The sequence below is a fragment of the Mustela lutreola genome, chromosome 2, assembly GCF_030435805.1.
Source record: "Mustela lutreola isolate mMusLut2 chromosome 2, mMusLut2.pri, whole genome shotgun sequence".
Lineage (NCBI taxonomy): Eukaryota > Metazoa > Chordata > Mammalia > Carnivora > Mustelidae > Mustela > Mustela lutreola.
The window spans coordinates 11065925-11082417 of record NC_081291.1 but is presented as its reverse complement, the minus strand read 5'-3'; the positions used below and the strand labels follow the sequence as shown (position 1 = coordinate 11082417).

The 16493-nt window shown below is 38.0% G+C and overlaps 1 protein-coding gene across 1 annotated transcript; it reads right to left on the bottom strand.

Moving 5' to 3' along the window:
* Nucleotides 1–7664: 7664 nt before the first annotated feature.
* On the bottom strand, nt 7665–10017 carry LOC131825721 (olfactory receptor-like protein OLF4). The gene is made up of 2 exons (XM_059165124.1): nt 9968–10017; nt 7665–8607 (listed from the first exon to the last, which is right to left on the bottom strand). Exons 1-2 carry the CDS (start codon nt 10015–10017, stop codon nt 7665–7667), a joined length of 993 nt encoding a protein of 330 aa, XP_059021107.1.
* Between the last annotated feature and the right edge of the window lie 6476 nt (nt 10018–16493).

Here is a 16493-nt window from a genome sequence, read left to right as displayed (position 1 = left end):
ACAACACCAAAGGCAAGGGAAGCAAGGGCAAAAATGAACTATTGGGATTTCATCAAGATCAAAAGCTTTTGCACAGCAAAGGAAACAGTTAACAAAATCAAAAGACAACTGACAGAATGGAAGAAGATATTTGCAAACGACATATCAGATAAAGGACTAGTGTCCAGAATCTATAATAAACTTAGCAAACTCAACACCCAAAGAACAAATAATCCAATCAAGAAATGGGCAGAGGACATGAACAGACATTTCTGCAAAGAAGACATCCAGATGGCCAACAGACACATGAAAAAGTGCTCCATATCACTCTGCATCAGGGAAATACAATTCAAAACCACAATGAGATATCACCTCACACCAGTCAGAATGACTAAAATCAACAAGTCAGGAAATGACAGATGGTGGCGAGGATGCGGAGAAAGGGGAACCCTCCTCCACTGTTGGTGGGAATGCAAGCTGGTGAAGCCACTCTCGAAAACAGCATGGAGGTTCCTCAAAATGTTGAAAATAGAACTGCCCTATGACCCAGCAATTGCACTATTGGTTGTTTACCCTGAAGATACAAATGTAGTGATCCAAAGGGGCACATGCACCCGAATGTTTATAGCAGCAATGTCCACAATAGCCATACTATGGAAACAACCTAGATGTCCATCAACAGATGAATGGATCAAGAAAATGTGGTATATATACACAATGGAATACTATGCAGCCATCAAAAGAAATGAAATCTTGCCATTTGCGACAACATGGATGGAACTAGAGCGTATCATGCTTAGCGAAATAAGTCAAGCAGAGAAAGACAACTATCATATGATCTCCCTGATATGAGGAAGTGGTGATGCAACATGGGGGCTTAAGTGGGTAGTAGAAGAATCAATGAAACAAGATGGGATTGCGAGGGAGGCAAACCATAAGTGACTCTTAATCTCACAAAACAAACTGAGGGTTGCTGGGGGGAGGGGGTTTGGGAGAAGTGGGTGGGATTATGGACATTGGTGAGGGTATGTGCTTTGGTGAGTACTGTGAAGTGTGTAAACCTGGTGATTCACAGACCTGTACCCCTGGGGATAAAAATATATGTTTATAAAAAATAAATAATTAAAACTTAAAAAAAAACTAATGAAGTACTATATGGTGACTAACATTAATAATAATAATGATAGTAATAATAATAAACTTGTGGGGTGCTGCAAAAGCAGCTCTAAGAGGGAAGTTTATAACAGTAAATGCCTACATTTAGATAAATTAAAGAGATTGAGTAAATAACCTCGTTTTATGATTCAAAGACCTAGAAAAAGAACAAACTATGCCCCAAGCTACAGTGGAAAAGTAAAATATCAGAGCGTACATATGTTATATAGAGACCAGAAAATGAATGGGAAAGATTAACAATGGTAGGAGTCAACTTCTTGAAAAGCTAATCAAAACTGGCATACCCTTAAGTGGACTAAAAGAAATAGTGGGGGGGAAATGCAAATAATTAAAGTCAGGAGGTCACATGATGTGATGAGCACTGGGTATCATATGGAACTGATGAATTATTGAAATCTATACCTAAAACTATTGATATGTTGGCTAATTGAATTTAAATTTTAAAAAAAAAGTACTTGATAAACTCAAAATGGATAAAAGACCTCAGTGTGAGATAGGAATCCATCAGAATCCTAGAGGAGAACATAGGCAGTAATCTCTTTGATATCAGCTACAGCAACTTCTTTCAAGGTATGTCTCCAAAGACAAAGGAAACAAAAGCGAAGATGAACTTTTGGGACTTCATCAAAATCAAAAGCTTCTGCACAGCCAAGGAAACAGTCAAGAAAATAAAGAGGCAACCCACAGAATGGGAGAAGATATTTGCAAATGAGAGTACAGATAAAAGGTTGATATCCAGGATCTATAATGAACTCCTCAAACTCAACACACAGAAATACGACAAGCATATCAAAAAATGGGCAGAAGATATGGACAGACACTTCTCCAATGAAGACATACAAATGGCTATCAGACACATGAAAAAAATGTTTATCATCACTAGCCGTCAGGGAGATTCAAATTAAAACTGCATTGAGATATCACCTTACACCAGTTAGAATGGCCAAAATTAACAAGACAGGAAACAACATGTGTTGGAGGGGATGTGGAGAAAGGGGAACCCTCTTCCACTGTTGGTGGGAATGCAAGTTGGTGCAGCCACTTTGGAGAACAGTGTGGAGATTCCTCAAGAAATTAAAAATAGAACTTCCCTATGACCCTGTCATTGCACTCCTGGGTATTTACCCCAAAGATACAGATGGAGTGAAAAGAAGGGCCATCTGTACCCCTATGTTTATAGCAGCAATGGCCACGGTTGCCAAACTGTGGAAAGAACGAAGATGCCCTTCAATGGATGAATGGATAAGGAAGATGTGGTTCATATACACTATGCAGTATTATGCCTCCATCAGAAAGGACGAATACCCAACTTCTGTAGCAACATGGACGGGACTGGAAGAGATTATGCTGAGTGAAATCAGTCAAGCAGAGAGAGTCAATTATCATATGGTTTTACTTATTTGTGGAGCATAACAAATAGCATGGAGGACATGGGATGTTGAGAGAGGAGAAGGGAGTTGCGGGAAATTGGAAGAGGAGGTGAACCATGAGAGATTATGGACTCTGAAGAACAATCTGAGGGTTTTGAAGCAGCAGAGGGTGGGAGGTCGGGATACCAGGTGGTGGTTATTATAGGGAGCATGGATTGCATGGAGCACTGGGTGTGGCTCAAAAATAATGAATACTGTTGTGATGAAAATAAAAAATAAATTTAAAAAGTACTTCTATCTTTATGAAAGAAAATGTTAGCTGAAAAAAAAAAAAAAAGAATCAGTAGTGGGACACCTGGGTGGCTTGGTGGGTTAAGCATTCATATGGTTTCACTTATTTGTGATAGATAAGGAATAGCATGGAGGACATTAAGAGAAAGATGGTGAAAATGAAGGCAGGGAAAGCAGAGGGGCAGATGAATCATGAGAGATTATGGTCCCTGGGAAACAAACTGATAGTTTTAGAGGGGAGGGTGGGGAAATGGATAAGCCCAGTGATGGGTATTAAAGAGCGCACATATTGCATGGAGCATTGGGTGTTACATGCAAACAATGAATCTTGGAACACTACATCAAAAACTAATGATATGCTGTATGGTGACTAACATAACAAAACATTTTAAAAAAGCATCTGACCCTTGGTTTAACTCAGGTCATGATCTCGGGTCCCCACCTCAGGGCCCATGCTTAGCAAAGAGTAAGTTTATCTCTCTCCCACTACTAGCCAACCCCTCTCTCCATGCCTCTTTCTCACTCTTTCTCAGATAATTAATTAATTAATTAATTAAAAAATCTTTTAATTAAAGAAAATCAGGAAACATGTTACCTTACAACAAATACCATAGAAATGCAAAGAATCATGGGAGACCGCTATGAACAATTTCCCTCCAACAAATTAGAAGACCTAGAAGACCTAGTAGATATGGATATTTTCCTAGAAAGGCATAAGTCACCAGGACTAAATCAGGAATAAATAAGAAATATGAACAAACCAATAATGAGTAAGGCTATTTACTCAGTAATCAAAAATCTCCCAGCAAAGAAAAACCCAGTACTAAAGCTCTTCAGAGGTGAATTCTATTAATCACTTAAGAAGAATATATAGACCATAAAATTAAATTAAGAAGACTATATAGACCAGAAAACCAGCAGAAAGATTAACAAAGATGAGTCAATAATTTGAAAAGCTAAGCAAAATTGACAAGCCTTTAGTTAGACACCCCCCAAAAAGGAGGGGAGTGAAAAAGATCTAAATGAATCAAATCAGCAGCAAAAGAGGATACCATACAGTGCGTATCATAGAAATACAAGGAATCATAGGAGGCCACTATGGGCAATTTCACCCCAAAATACTGGACAACCTAGAAGTGGATAAATGCTAGAAACACACAAACTACCATGTCTAAATTCAGAAGAAATAGGAAATGGGAACAAACCAATAATGACTAGGCCTATTAAATCAATAACCCAGTATTTCCCAGCAAGGAAAAGCCCAGAATGAGAGAGGTTCACAAGTGAAATCTACTAATCATTTAAAGAAGAGTGAATAACAATCCTTCTCTAACCCTTCCAGAAACTTAGAGAGGAGGGCACATTCTCAACTTCATTTTACAAAACCAGAATTAACCTGAAACCAAAGCCAGAAATAGTCAGTACAAGAATAGAAAACTGTAGACTTTTCTGATGGAGGCATAATACTCCATAGTGTATATGGACCACATCTTCCTTATCCATTTGTCTTTTGAAGGGCATCTTGGTTCTTTCCATAGGAGCGTAACAAATAGCATGGAGGACAAGGGGAGATGGAGAGGAGAAAAGAGTTGAGGGAAATTGGAAGGGGATGTGAACCATGAGAAACTATGAACTCTGAAAAACAACCTGAGGGTTTTGAAGGCACGGGGGAGTGGGAGGTTGGGGGAACCAGGTGGTGGGTATTGGAGAGGGTACGAATTGTATGGAGCACTGGGTGTGGTGCAAAAATAATACTGTTATGCTGAAAAACTAAAAAAAAATTAAAAATTTTTAAAAAAGGAAACTGTAGACTAATATATTTGATGAGCATAGACACTGTTTGTTTGTTTTAAATATTAGCAAACTGATTTAAACAGCACACGAAATGACTATATGCCATCATCAAATGAAATTTATCCTTTTGATACAAGAATGGTTCAACACAAGCAAATCAATAAAAGTTACATACCACATTAATAGAATGAAATATAACAATCATATGATCATCTCAATAGATGCAGAAAAAGCTTTTGACAAAATGCAACATATTTTCATGATTAAAAAAAAAAAAAAACCTTCAACAAACTGGGTCTAAGAATACATCTCAACATTAAATAAGACCATATAAGACAAACTCACAGTAGCACCATACTCAATGGTGAAAGGTTAGAAAATTTTCCTTTGTGATCTGGAGCAAGACAAGGGTGTCCACTGTCACCATTCCTACCCAATATAACACTGCAGGTCCTAGCTAGAGCAATCAGGCAAGTTAAAGAAATTACGGGCATCCAAATCAGAAAGAAGTAAAATTATTTATTTATTTATTTACTTACTCATTTATTTATTTACAGATGATATGAACTAAATATAGAAAATCCTGCAGACTCAACCCTTAAGAACACACTCATTACTGATGACCACCCTGTCATGTGCAGAATTGTTGAATTACTCTATTGTACTGTACTATATTGTTCTGTATGGTGATTTTATGCCCTGCACCAATAAGACTTTATTGAATTGAAAATCACACTTGTGGTAGACCTTTATCAGAGATGGCTCCAATTCATTGCTTAACTCTGTATCCATGTGCTTTGTAATGTCACTGTGAAGCTCCTCCCACTGAGAGATGGAATCTATTTCTCCACCTTTGAATCTGGACTGAAATTAATGTTTCATTTGCTTTGAGTAATAGTGTATGCTGAAAATGACAGTGTACCTCAAGGGGTCTTTGTGTGTTTCTGCCCCTCTCTAGTAACCTTGCCTTGTACCTCATGTATACAAGTCCTGGCTAGTCTGCTGTAGGAAGAGAAAATATGTGGATCAGAGCCCAGGTGTACAAACAATGGCCAACCTAGACCAGCCTACCATCAGCAATCCCCAACAGTGAGAATACAGCCAAGATTAGAAGAGCACTTTTAACTGAACCACAGCTTGCAGAAGCCTCATGAGGAGACCAGCAGAGACCAAAATATTTCCCCAACATAGCCCCCATGCAATTTTAAAAGAAGCATTATAAGTGACTCTTAATCTCACAAAACAAACTGAGGGTTGCTGGGGGGAGGGGGTTTGGGAGAAGGGGGTGGGATTATGGACATTTGGGAGGGTATGTGCTTTGGTGAGTGCTGTGAAGTGTGTAAACCTGGTGAGTCACAGACCTGTACCCCTGGGGATAAAAATATATGTTTATAAAAAATAAAAAATTTAAAAAAAGAAGCATTATATCAAATCTTTTACATTTGGCATGGCTTGTCATGCAGCAATCACTGACTGATACAATAATCAATGTAAACAGACCTGAAGATATAAGGAATAATCTACTCCTTCTTATTTTTTATACTTATTCTGATATTTGGAAGGAGTATTCATAATGTCAAGGTTATTCACTTTTATTTCAAATAAGTGTGCTAAAAAGTGACTATCATTGAGATTTCCTTCTGGGTAACTGGTAGAGGTTGGAAATACCTGTGTGTTTTTCCAGGAAAAACTTGTGGGTCCCTCAGTCACAAATTTCATTTCCCAGAGCATTACTGGAGAGGAATACAAGGTCTTTTCTGAGTCATCCTTTAATCACAGGATTGAAGAGAGTTTAGATCATAAAAAAGGTAAAGAAATTAATGACAGAGTGAACAAACCAATTGTTCATTCACTCACCCTATAAGTTTTATGACAACATTTTTAAAGGAGGAGAATTTATGTTTAGGACAATGTACGAAGTAATATTTGTAGGCAAGACATGAAATTTTCAATTAGAAACAGCAAAATCATCCAATTAAATAATACAGAATCTGCCATTAAATTCTTTACTCCAATTAATAGAGACCTTTAAAGATGGACACCAAATACCCCATGCTTCAATGTGTAGGTGTTCATCATCAAAAACACATTTCCTACAATAAAATATGGTGTGATAGAAAATTTTACTTCATCGTATTTCAGGTCTTCTTTTATATCAAACCCATGTTAATTTGTTTATGCAAATTTGTTTTTCTATAGATTACCCTGGGAGGCTGTTTTTCATGAGCAACTTTTGCCTTACTATTCTGTGCCAGGGATATTGTGGATGCTGAACTGACAAGGGAACAGGATCTTAATGAGGATCACAAAGCTCCATGACTAGCTAGAAACCAAATTCATAGGTTAAATTCTCTATTATCAAGAAGTGCATTTAAGGAGTGCCTCAGTGGCTCAGTCAGTTAAACATCTGCCTTAGGCTCTGGTCATGATTCCACATTTCTGGGATCAAGACCTGCCTGGAGGTGTCTGTTCAATGGGGGTCCTGCTTTTTTTCTCCACTCCCTTGTTACTATTCTCTTTCTCTCTCGAATAAATAAAATAATTATTTGTTTGTTTGTTTGTTTGTTTGCTTTTGGAGCTTCTGAGAATACTGGGCTTTGTTTACAAGCATGTGTTCCTTCTAATGTCCTCCATGTTATTTATGTTCCACAGATAAATCTTTTTAAAAAAGAGCATTTAAGGCAGACACAGTAAAAAATTGTGATCTCAGAATTTCCTCTACAATAAAATCATAAAAATTGCCTCAGTTGCCAATGTAGTTCATTTCATAAAACTAGTACAGTTCATCACTATATGAGGCAAATGGGAATCTCCAAAATGTTTCTGATTCAAGATTGGGACTAACTTTGGAAGCTAAGAAGACAAAAGGAAAATTTTTGAGTATTAGAAGGAACAGAAAGTTCAACAAAAGGACTTATTTAAATTTATAAAGATGATTTTAGACAAATTGAAACTCCAAGATATAAATAGAAGAATTAAAATCTCCTTTCATTATCTGATTAAAGAATCACTATTAAGTCTACAATCACAGGTAGTTGGTAAAAAATGGGCCTTTTATGGCTTCCCTCTGAAAAATACATTAATAGCCTCCTTTATGTCTTTGTTCCTCAGGCTATAGACGAAGGGGTTCAGCATGGGTGTGACCACAGTGTACATCACTGAGGCTACTGCACCTGAGTGGGAGTTCTGAGTAGCAGCAGAGCTAAGGTACACTCCTAAACTTGTGCAATAAAATAACAAAACAACTGAGAGGTGTGATGCACAGGTGGAAAATGCTTTATACTTGCCCTGAACTGATGAGATTCTACATACAGAGGAAACTATCTTTGCATAAGAGTAAGTGATTCCAGCCAGGGGAGCACCACCCAGAAGCAATGCTGCAAAGTACATCACCATGTTATTAAGAAAGGTATCAGAACACGCAAGTTGGATCATTTGACGCAGTTCACAGAAAAAGTGAGGGATTTCCAAGACTGTACAGAAGGACAGCTGCAGCACCATTAAGGTTTGTAACAATGAATGCAGGGCACTCATGATCCAGGACACCAGAAGCAGTAGTGAACAGAGCCCAGGGTTCATGGTGGCAGTGTAGTGCAGGGGGTGACAGATGGCCACAAAGCGATCATAAGCCATCACAGTCAGGAGGAAGTTGTCCAAACCTGCAAAAAGTATGAAAAAGAACATCTGCATGATGCAGCTTTCGTAAGTTATGGCTTTTCTCTGTGTTTGTATATTTACCAGCATCTTAGGGATGGTGGTGGAGGTGAAACAGATGTCTACAAAGGACAGGTTGGCAAGGAAGAAATACATGGGGGTGTGGAGGTGGGAGTCTGAACTGATGGCCAGGATGATGAGCAGGTTCCCAAGTATGGTGACCAGGTACATGCACAGAAACAGCCCAAAGATGAATGGTTGTAATTCTGGTTCTTCCAGAAATCCCAAAAGAAGAAACTCTGAAATTTGTGTATCATTCTCTAGTTCCATGTAGTCAACAGGACTGCAAAATAAGAGAAAACAAAATGACATAATCATGCATCATTAACCTGGGAGATACATTAATGTGTATACTCAGCATCAAGATACTAATGTTTATATTTATGTATGGAAGACAATAAAAACACTAAAAACTAGGAATAGAAGGAAACTATCTCAGCATAAAGCTATTTATGAATAATCCACAGCAAGCATGATACTCCATGGGGATACAGTGAACATTTTCCTCTTTGATCTGGAACAAGGCATGGATGCCTGATTTCACAGCTTCTACTCAACATAACACTAGAAGTTCTAGCCAGAGCAACTGTGTGGGTTATCTGGGTGATGGGTACTAAGGAGGGCATGTATTGCAATGAACACTGAGTGTTATATGGAAACAATGAATCATGAAACACCACATCAACAACTAATGAAGTACTATATGGCAACCAAAATACCATTTAAAAAGAAACAATAAATAGAAATAAATGTCATCCAAACTGGAAAGAAAGAATAAATTTAGGTATGCAGATGATGTGATCTTCTATGTGGAGAATCCTAAAGATGCCACAGGAACACGGATAGAAATGATAAAAAATTAATTCAGCCAAGTAACTGGGTACAAAACCAACCCTCAAAAAATCAGTTGTGGGTGCCTGGGTGGCTCAGTGGGTTCAGTCTCTGCCTTTGGCTCGGGTCATGATCTCAGAGTCCTGGGATCAAGTTCTACATCAGGCTCTCTGCTCATCAGGGAGTCTGCTTCCCTCTCTCTCTCTCTCTGCCTGCCTCTCTGCCTTCTTGTGATCTCTCTCTGTCAAATAAACAAATAAAATCTTTTAAAAAAATATGTTGCATTTCTACATACCAACAGTAAACAACTGAGAAGGAAATAAAATAATTACTTTTATGTGACATCCAAATGAATAAGACTATCACCTCACACTAGTTAGAATGGCTAGTATAAAAAAGAGAAGAAATAATAAGTATTGGTAAAGATGTGGAGAAAAGGGATCTCTCATGCATTGTTGGTGGGAATGAAAAATGGTATAGCCACTGCGGAAACAGTATGGAGGTTCCTCAAAAAATTAAAAGAAGAAATACCACATGATCAAGTAATTCTGCTACTGGGTATTTACCCAGTGAAGACAAACACACTAATTCAAAATTAAATATGTACCTACTGCTTTTGTAGGATTGTTTACAATAGCCAAGATATTGAAGCAGACCTGGCTTCTGCTGATAGATGAATGGAAAAGAATATGTGGTATCCAGATATAGATAGATATAGGAATACATATACACAATGGAATATTACTCAATCATAACAAAGAATGAGATCTAGCCACTGGCAACAACATGGGTGGATCTAGAGGGTGCTATACTAAGTAAAATAAGTCAGATAAAGAAAATATATGACCTCACTTATATGCATAACCTAAATACAGAACAAGCGAACAAACATACAGACACTTAAATACAGAGAACAAACTGGTGTTTGCCAGAGGGCAGGTGGAGGGTAGATAAAGTGTATCAATGACTACAAATGAGATCTTACTATTTGCAAATTCATGGGATAAACCTAGAGGGTGTAATGCTAAGTAAAAGAAATCAGTCAGAGAAACACAAATATATGATTTTACTTATATTAGGAATTTAAGAAACAAAACAGATGAACAAAGAAAAAAAGAGATGAACAAAACAGTAGACTCTTCAATATAGAGAATAAACTGGTGGTTGCCAGAGGAGAGGTGAACAGGTAATAGGTGAAATAGATGAAGGGGATTAAAATACACTTATCATGATGAACACTGATAAAGTTTAAGATTTATTGAATCACTGTATCGTACACCCGAGATTAATATAACACCATATACAGAAATTGAAAATAGATTTAAAAAAGTACAAAAATTCCTCCAGAAATCCTTAAAATGACCAATAATGACCCTAATTAATTAATTAATTAATTAGGTGTGTGTGTGTGTGTGTACTTACAAATTAACTTACAGAAGTTAAAACATTTTCATTGCCAAAATATATCCATAGAATTGAATAGAGAAACAGTAATCTATAAAATTGTTTGAAATGCTGACAACTGTAGAAAATAGGCATATAATATATGGGCATATAATAATAATGAGCAAACCAAAGTGGTAACCAAATATATGAATTTGTTCAAACTCACTAATTATTTATGAAAACAATAAGAAATCCCTTCCATACCCATCAGTCTGTCAAAAGACTTAAAGAGCTGTCACATCATTTGGGATTGGAACTTTTAAACAGGTAGCAAAGTGGTACTCTTTTTCATAGAAGAATATGATGCATTATAACATTTTGGGGAAATAATATGAAAACAGCTGTTAAGTAATAAGAGTATAGGCATGCATTATTCACCTCAGGGTTTCTCAATCTCAGCACTATTGACATTCTGGCTCAGATCATTCTCTGTGGTGCAGTTTGTCCTGAACATTGTAGGATGTCTAGAACATCCTTGGCCTGTCATGACACCTCTCCAATCTGACAGCCTAAAATGCTTCTGGGCATCACTTAATGTTCTTGGAGGACAAAATTGCCCCCAGTGGAGAACAAGCATTTTAACTCAATCTCAAAATATTTTTGTATAATTGAAATAGAAATTTAATGAGAAAGAATATATAAATCAATCAATCCTCAAAAGTGTAGATGCCAGAGCCACACCTTGAAATACTATGGGATCACTGAAATAATGAATTAATATTATACTTGTTGATGGAGGCAAGTCTGTAAGGTACTACTGGGGGAGATAATCTGTTAAAAAAAAAAAAAAAAGAAAAGAAACTGCGCCATAGTTAAAGACCATTTACAATGTGTGTAAGATTCCATTCACGAATTTGTATGAAAGTGTATGAATTAGGGCACCTGGCTGGGTCTGTTGGTTAAACATCTACCTCTGGCTCAAGTCCTAGGTTCAAGGTCCTGGGATCCAATCCAGCATCAGATTCCTAAGCAGGGAAACTGCTTCTCCCTCTCCCTCTGACTCTTCTCTCTGCTTATGCTCTCTTGCACACTCTCTGTCTCAATCAAATAAATAAATAAAATATTTAAGAAAAATATGTTTGAGGGCACCTGGATGGCTCAGTGGGTTAAGCTTCTGCCTTCAGCTCAGGTCATGATCCTAGGGTCCTGGGATTGAGCCCCACATCAGGCTCTCTGCTCAGGAGGGAGCCTGTTCCCCCACGCCTACCTGCTTCTCTGCTTACTTGTGATCTCTGTCTGTCAAATAAATAAATAAAATGTTTAAAAAAAGAAAAATATGTATGAATATTTTCATGAGCATAATATAGAAAAATACTATTTTTTGAAAAAAAGAGAGAGCAAAGAAGCTAAGTGGATGAGGGACAGAGGGAGAGACAGAGAGAAACCCAAGCAGGTTCCATAATCAGCCCAAAACATGACTCAGGGCTCCATCTCATGACCCAGAGATCATGACCTGAGCTGAAACCAAGAGTCAGACAGTCAACTGACTGAGCTACCCAGGCACCCCTAGAAATGAAGGTTTTAAAAGAAACTAAGAGCTTAGGAGTGTACTAAGTAGTGTACTTAGGAGTGTACTTAAGAGTGTACTAAGAACTGTAGGAGTGAGAATAAGTTAGACATGGAGCTATCTCAAAACAGCCTGAAACACAATAACAATCTAAAACTAATTTTCTAGATAAGCGTAAAATAGTATTAAGGTAAAGACATCAACATGGATCACTACTTCAAGATTAAGGTGCTAAAGACTTGGAAACAAGGGCACATGCCTGGCTTAGTACTCTCTCAGTAGAGAGTACAGCTTTTGTTCTTTGGCTTGTGAGTTTAACCCCCACATTTGGGCATGCAGGTTAGTTTTTTAAAAACATAAAAACTTAGAAATAAAATAATTTAACCAAAAAAGTGGGTATGAAGCATTTTCTAAACTGATGCTTTCATCTCCTATAGATATATATTAACTCATATTTATTTAGGAAAAAAGGTGAATGTTAGTTAAATGATAAAAAATATACTTTTCCAATGATGGCTGCCAGTGAGGGTACTTTGAAAAATAGATCTAATCACAAAGGGCCAAAAGGTAGAATAGGGAATAACAGAAACGTGAAGATACGTTGTTGAGAATATGTATAAATGATAATTTATTAATTCAAACGATGCAGAAAACCTTTCTACACTTATATATGGAATAGGGGAGAGGATAATATGGCCAAATGTTAGGTTTGAGCACACAATATATTAACTTTACTAATACCCTCGAATACATTTACACATATATAAAGAAACTGAAGGTCAAATAACAAAGCTGATGGAAAAACTCTAATTCTTATGTGTAGAAAAATGGAATAAAAAAGAAGAATATATACACTCCAAACCCACCAAACAAAAGCACAGAACTGGCACAGACAATTTGTAATACAGAAAGCAAACATCTGAGAAAACCACAAATATCCTCACCAGTAGGAAAATAATTGCAATGTAGTTATTTTTTTATATTCCCTTTCACTTATTACATTTTTTTAATTGCTTAGAATGCCAAGCATGAAAAAGGACACTCTGAAATGTATGTCTAATGATCCATTCTTCTGAATCTTTCTCATCAATATGGGAACACACTCAAATTTTCCCTGGCTTAAGAGAATAAAAGGGATGCTCTCACTTGATTGCATATCCCTTGTAGCTAATAACTCTATCTCTATTCCCCTTAATTGCAAAGATTCTTAGATTTGTGTTCTACTCTTATTGGGACCACTTTATGCACTCATCACAATTCTTCCATCACCACTAGTTAATCCTCAATAACCTCCCATTAATGGCTGATTTCAATGTTTTCTTTTTAAGATCACAAATAAATATATTCATTAATTATTCAAGCAAGCCAAAAACCATACTGATGTCCCATTGATGGGCAGGGCTGGATTGGCTCTCAGGTGGCTTTAGGTAAATGTTTTCACCTTTCTATTCTCTCTGACCCTTCCCTGCAGTACCTGCTGGATATTCAGACTCACCCGTATTGGGGTCTCTGTGTGAAAGTCTGAATTATTCCCTTAATGATGGAGATTTAAGCTCTGCTCTCAAACAATACAGCAGGAGTCTCCTACCCAGACTTAGGACTCCAAAAGAAATAACTGTACCAATCATTCCAAAGTTGCACATGATGAGGAACAATAGCAGGAGATATTTACAGCTCCCTACCTGCCCTTAAACATATTTCCCTCCTCTTACTCCAACCCCTGGGCACATCATCCCCATTGGACATTGCTCTAGAGAGAGGCACTTTTTTCCTGTAGTTACCTATTCTCAAGAAATCAGCTTATGACTCAGGTGAATCCAATTATTACTCTTCCCTGAATTCACCTGCATCCCACAGAGCTAACCTCCTAGTACCTTATCAGAACCCTGAGTTAAATATTTCCCCAAAGTTAAGAGTGAAGAATTTTTCTTTACTAGGCTCCTTGGGTTTCCCGAATATTGACTCATGGTGGGACACAGCACTGATATCTCCAGTAGATTGCTATTCTGCCCTTCAATAATGTGAAGAAATGTATTCTTTTGACATAAACCCTTGAGAACTGTGGTCCTTGGCCCCCATGTCACTTTTGCCCAATTAGTTAAGAATTCAATATTTTAAGATAAATTAAGAGCTATTGTTTTGTCTAAATTTACAAAATATTTTAATAATAAAAAATATATAGGTATAGAGTTTCAGGTTCACAAGATGAACACAAGATGAAAAGAGTTCTAGGGATGGACGGTGGTAACAGCTGCACAACAATGTGAATGTAGTTCATCCCACTGAACTGTGCACTTAAAAATGGTTAAGGGACACCTGGGTGGCTGGCTCAGTTGGTCCAGCCTCTGACTCGAAATCTTAGCTCAGGTCTTGATCTGTGTCTTGAGTTCAAGCCCCATGTTGACTGGACATGTCCCCACTGGACATGGGACTGCTTAATAAAGTAAATAAAAATAAAAATAAATGGTTAAGAGGTGGGTGAAAGAAGTCATTGGATTTGAGGAGCATACTTGCCCTGATGAGCACAGTGACATGTATGGAAGTATTGAATCATTACATTGTACACCTGAAACTACTATTATGCTGTATGTTAACTAAATGGAATTTAAGTAACAACTTAAAAAGAAAAGTATAATTATTAAGTACTAGGAAGTCTGTAGAATTTTTGAATCATTATATTGTACCCTGAAATTAATAAAGCACTGTATGTTAATTTTGCTTTAATTTTAAAATCTTTAAAGAAAACCAAAAAAAATAAAAAATAAAAAATAAAATCTTTAAAGAAAAAAACAAAAGGAGGAATGGCAAGATGGCAGAGAAGTAGGAGACCCTAAAGTGAGGGGCTACCAGAACATTCTGAACATCCATGAAATCAGCCTGAGATGTAAGATTATACACTTCTGGAACTCTATGGGGCAGACATTAGTGGAGAGGCAAAGCAGAGTGGGAATGATCAGACTGATATCGGAAGATAACTAGAAGAGGGAGGGAGCCAACAGAAGTGACCCATTGGAAAGCAATACCCCAATACAAAAGTACCCTGTGGTTGGGGACCAATATTAACTTGGAGTCTGGTTAAAAGTGCTCAAAAAGTGCAAAAGATCTTAAGGGGCAACTGGTGGAATCAGGCAGTCATGGGCATGGGCCTAAGTCTACAGACCCAGGACAGCCACCCCCAGCGACCACATGTGCCGGAGTGTGGAAGAGCCTCCAGTCCATGGTGCCTGAGCCCCTGGCCTTCAGCTGCTTGTACCACGACTTAGCTGGCTGCACTCCCCCCCATCATGAGGGAATCTGGTGGGCGCTTTCTAGAACCACACCTTTTTGTACTCGGTGTGGGCTGCCTGACCAGGGCCTGACCTCACCCTGCACCCCCGCCTGAGAGAGCTTGGAGTAAGCACAAGTTGGCACTCTCTAGGACTGTGGGCCTCTGCCACCAGTGGGGAGGGTCTGAATGTTCTCAGCCCGTGCCTGGGAGAATACAATGTGATCTCTGGTCATAAGAGATCTGCCTTGGCAGCAGCAGCCTTCTGTGACCTGCATGACAGTGGGGTCTGAGTGTATCTGCATGGGCCTGGACCACAGATGATAGTCCCGGCAAAGGCAACCACCAGAAGTGGGCTCCTTGGAGCAATATCACTCGCAGTTTTAGTAGCATGGGGGTTCAGAGACAAGTGGGTGCCTCGGGCGACCCCTGAGACAGTGGTTGGGGGTGGGGTATGCACCACCTGTGGGAGGTTGCATTGGGAGTTTGCAGAGGGGGAGTCTGTGTGCTCTGGATTATCCAGAGGGAAGCAGACTGAGACTTCTCTCTGAGGTAGATTTCAGGTGCAGTTTGCTTTCCACCAAATCTCCAAAAAGCTGCAAAAAAGGCCACCAAAGAATGAAAACCCCCAGAGAACAAAAGCCTGAAAAACTGGTTTCCACAGAGCCCAACCCCTTGAAAGGGGGCAGGATGACTCAATCCAAGCAACACTGACTGAAAAACAATGTGCAGGCCCCTCCCACAAAAGGCAAGCCAAAAGAACAAGAGGATAACCATCAAAGTGTCCCCATAAAAATATAAAACCCCAACATCAGGGGAAAACAAATATTAATCATCCAGTATTGCCCTAAAACTTGCATATTACATAGATAAAACTTTTTTTAATTCGTTCTCATGATTTTTGTTCTTTTAATTTTTTTAACCTTCTTACCATTACAACTAGCAGTTTAATACAAGATATTCCATAATAACATTTTAACTTGAAATTTTTCATACATATACCTGTGTTTACCTTTTTCTTTTCTTTTCTTACTTTCTTTCTTTATTTTCAGCATAACAGTATTCATTATTTTTGCACCACACCCAGTGCTCTATGCAATCTGTGCTCTCTATAATACCC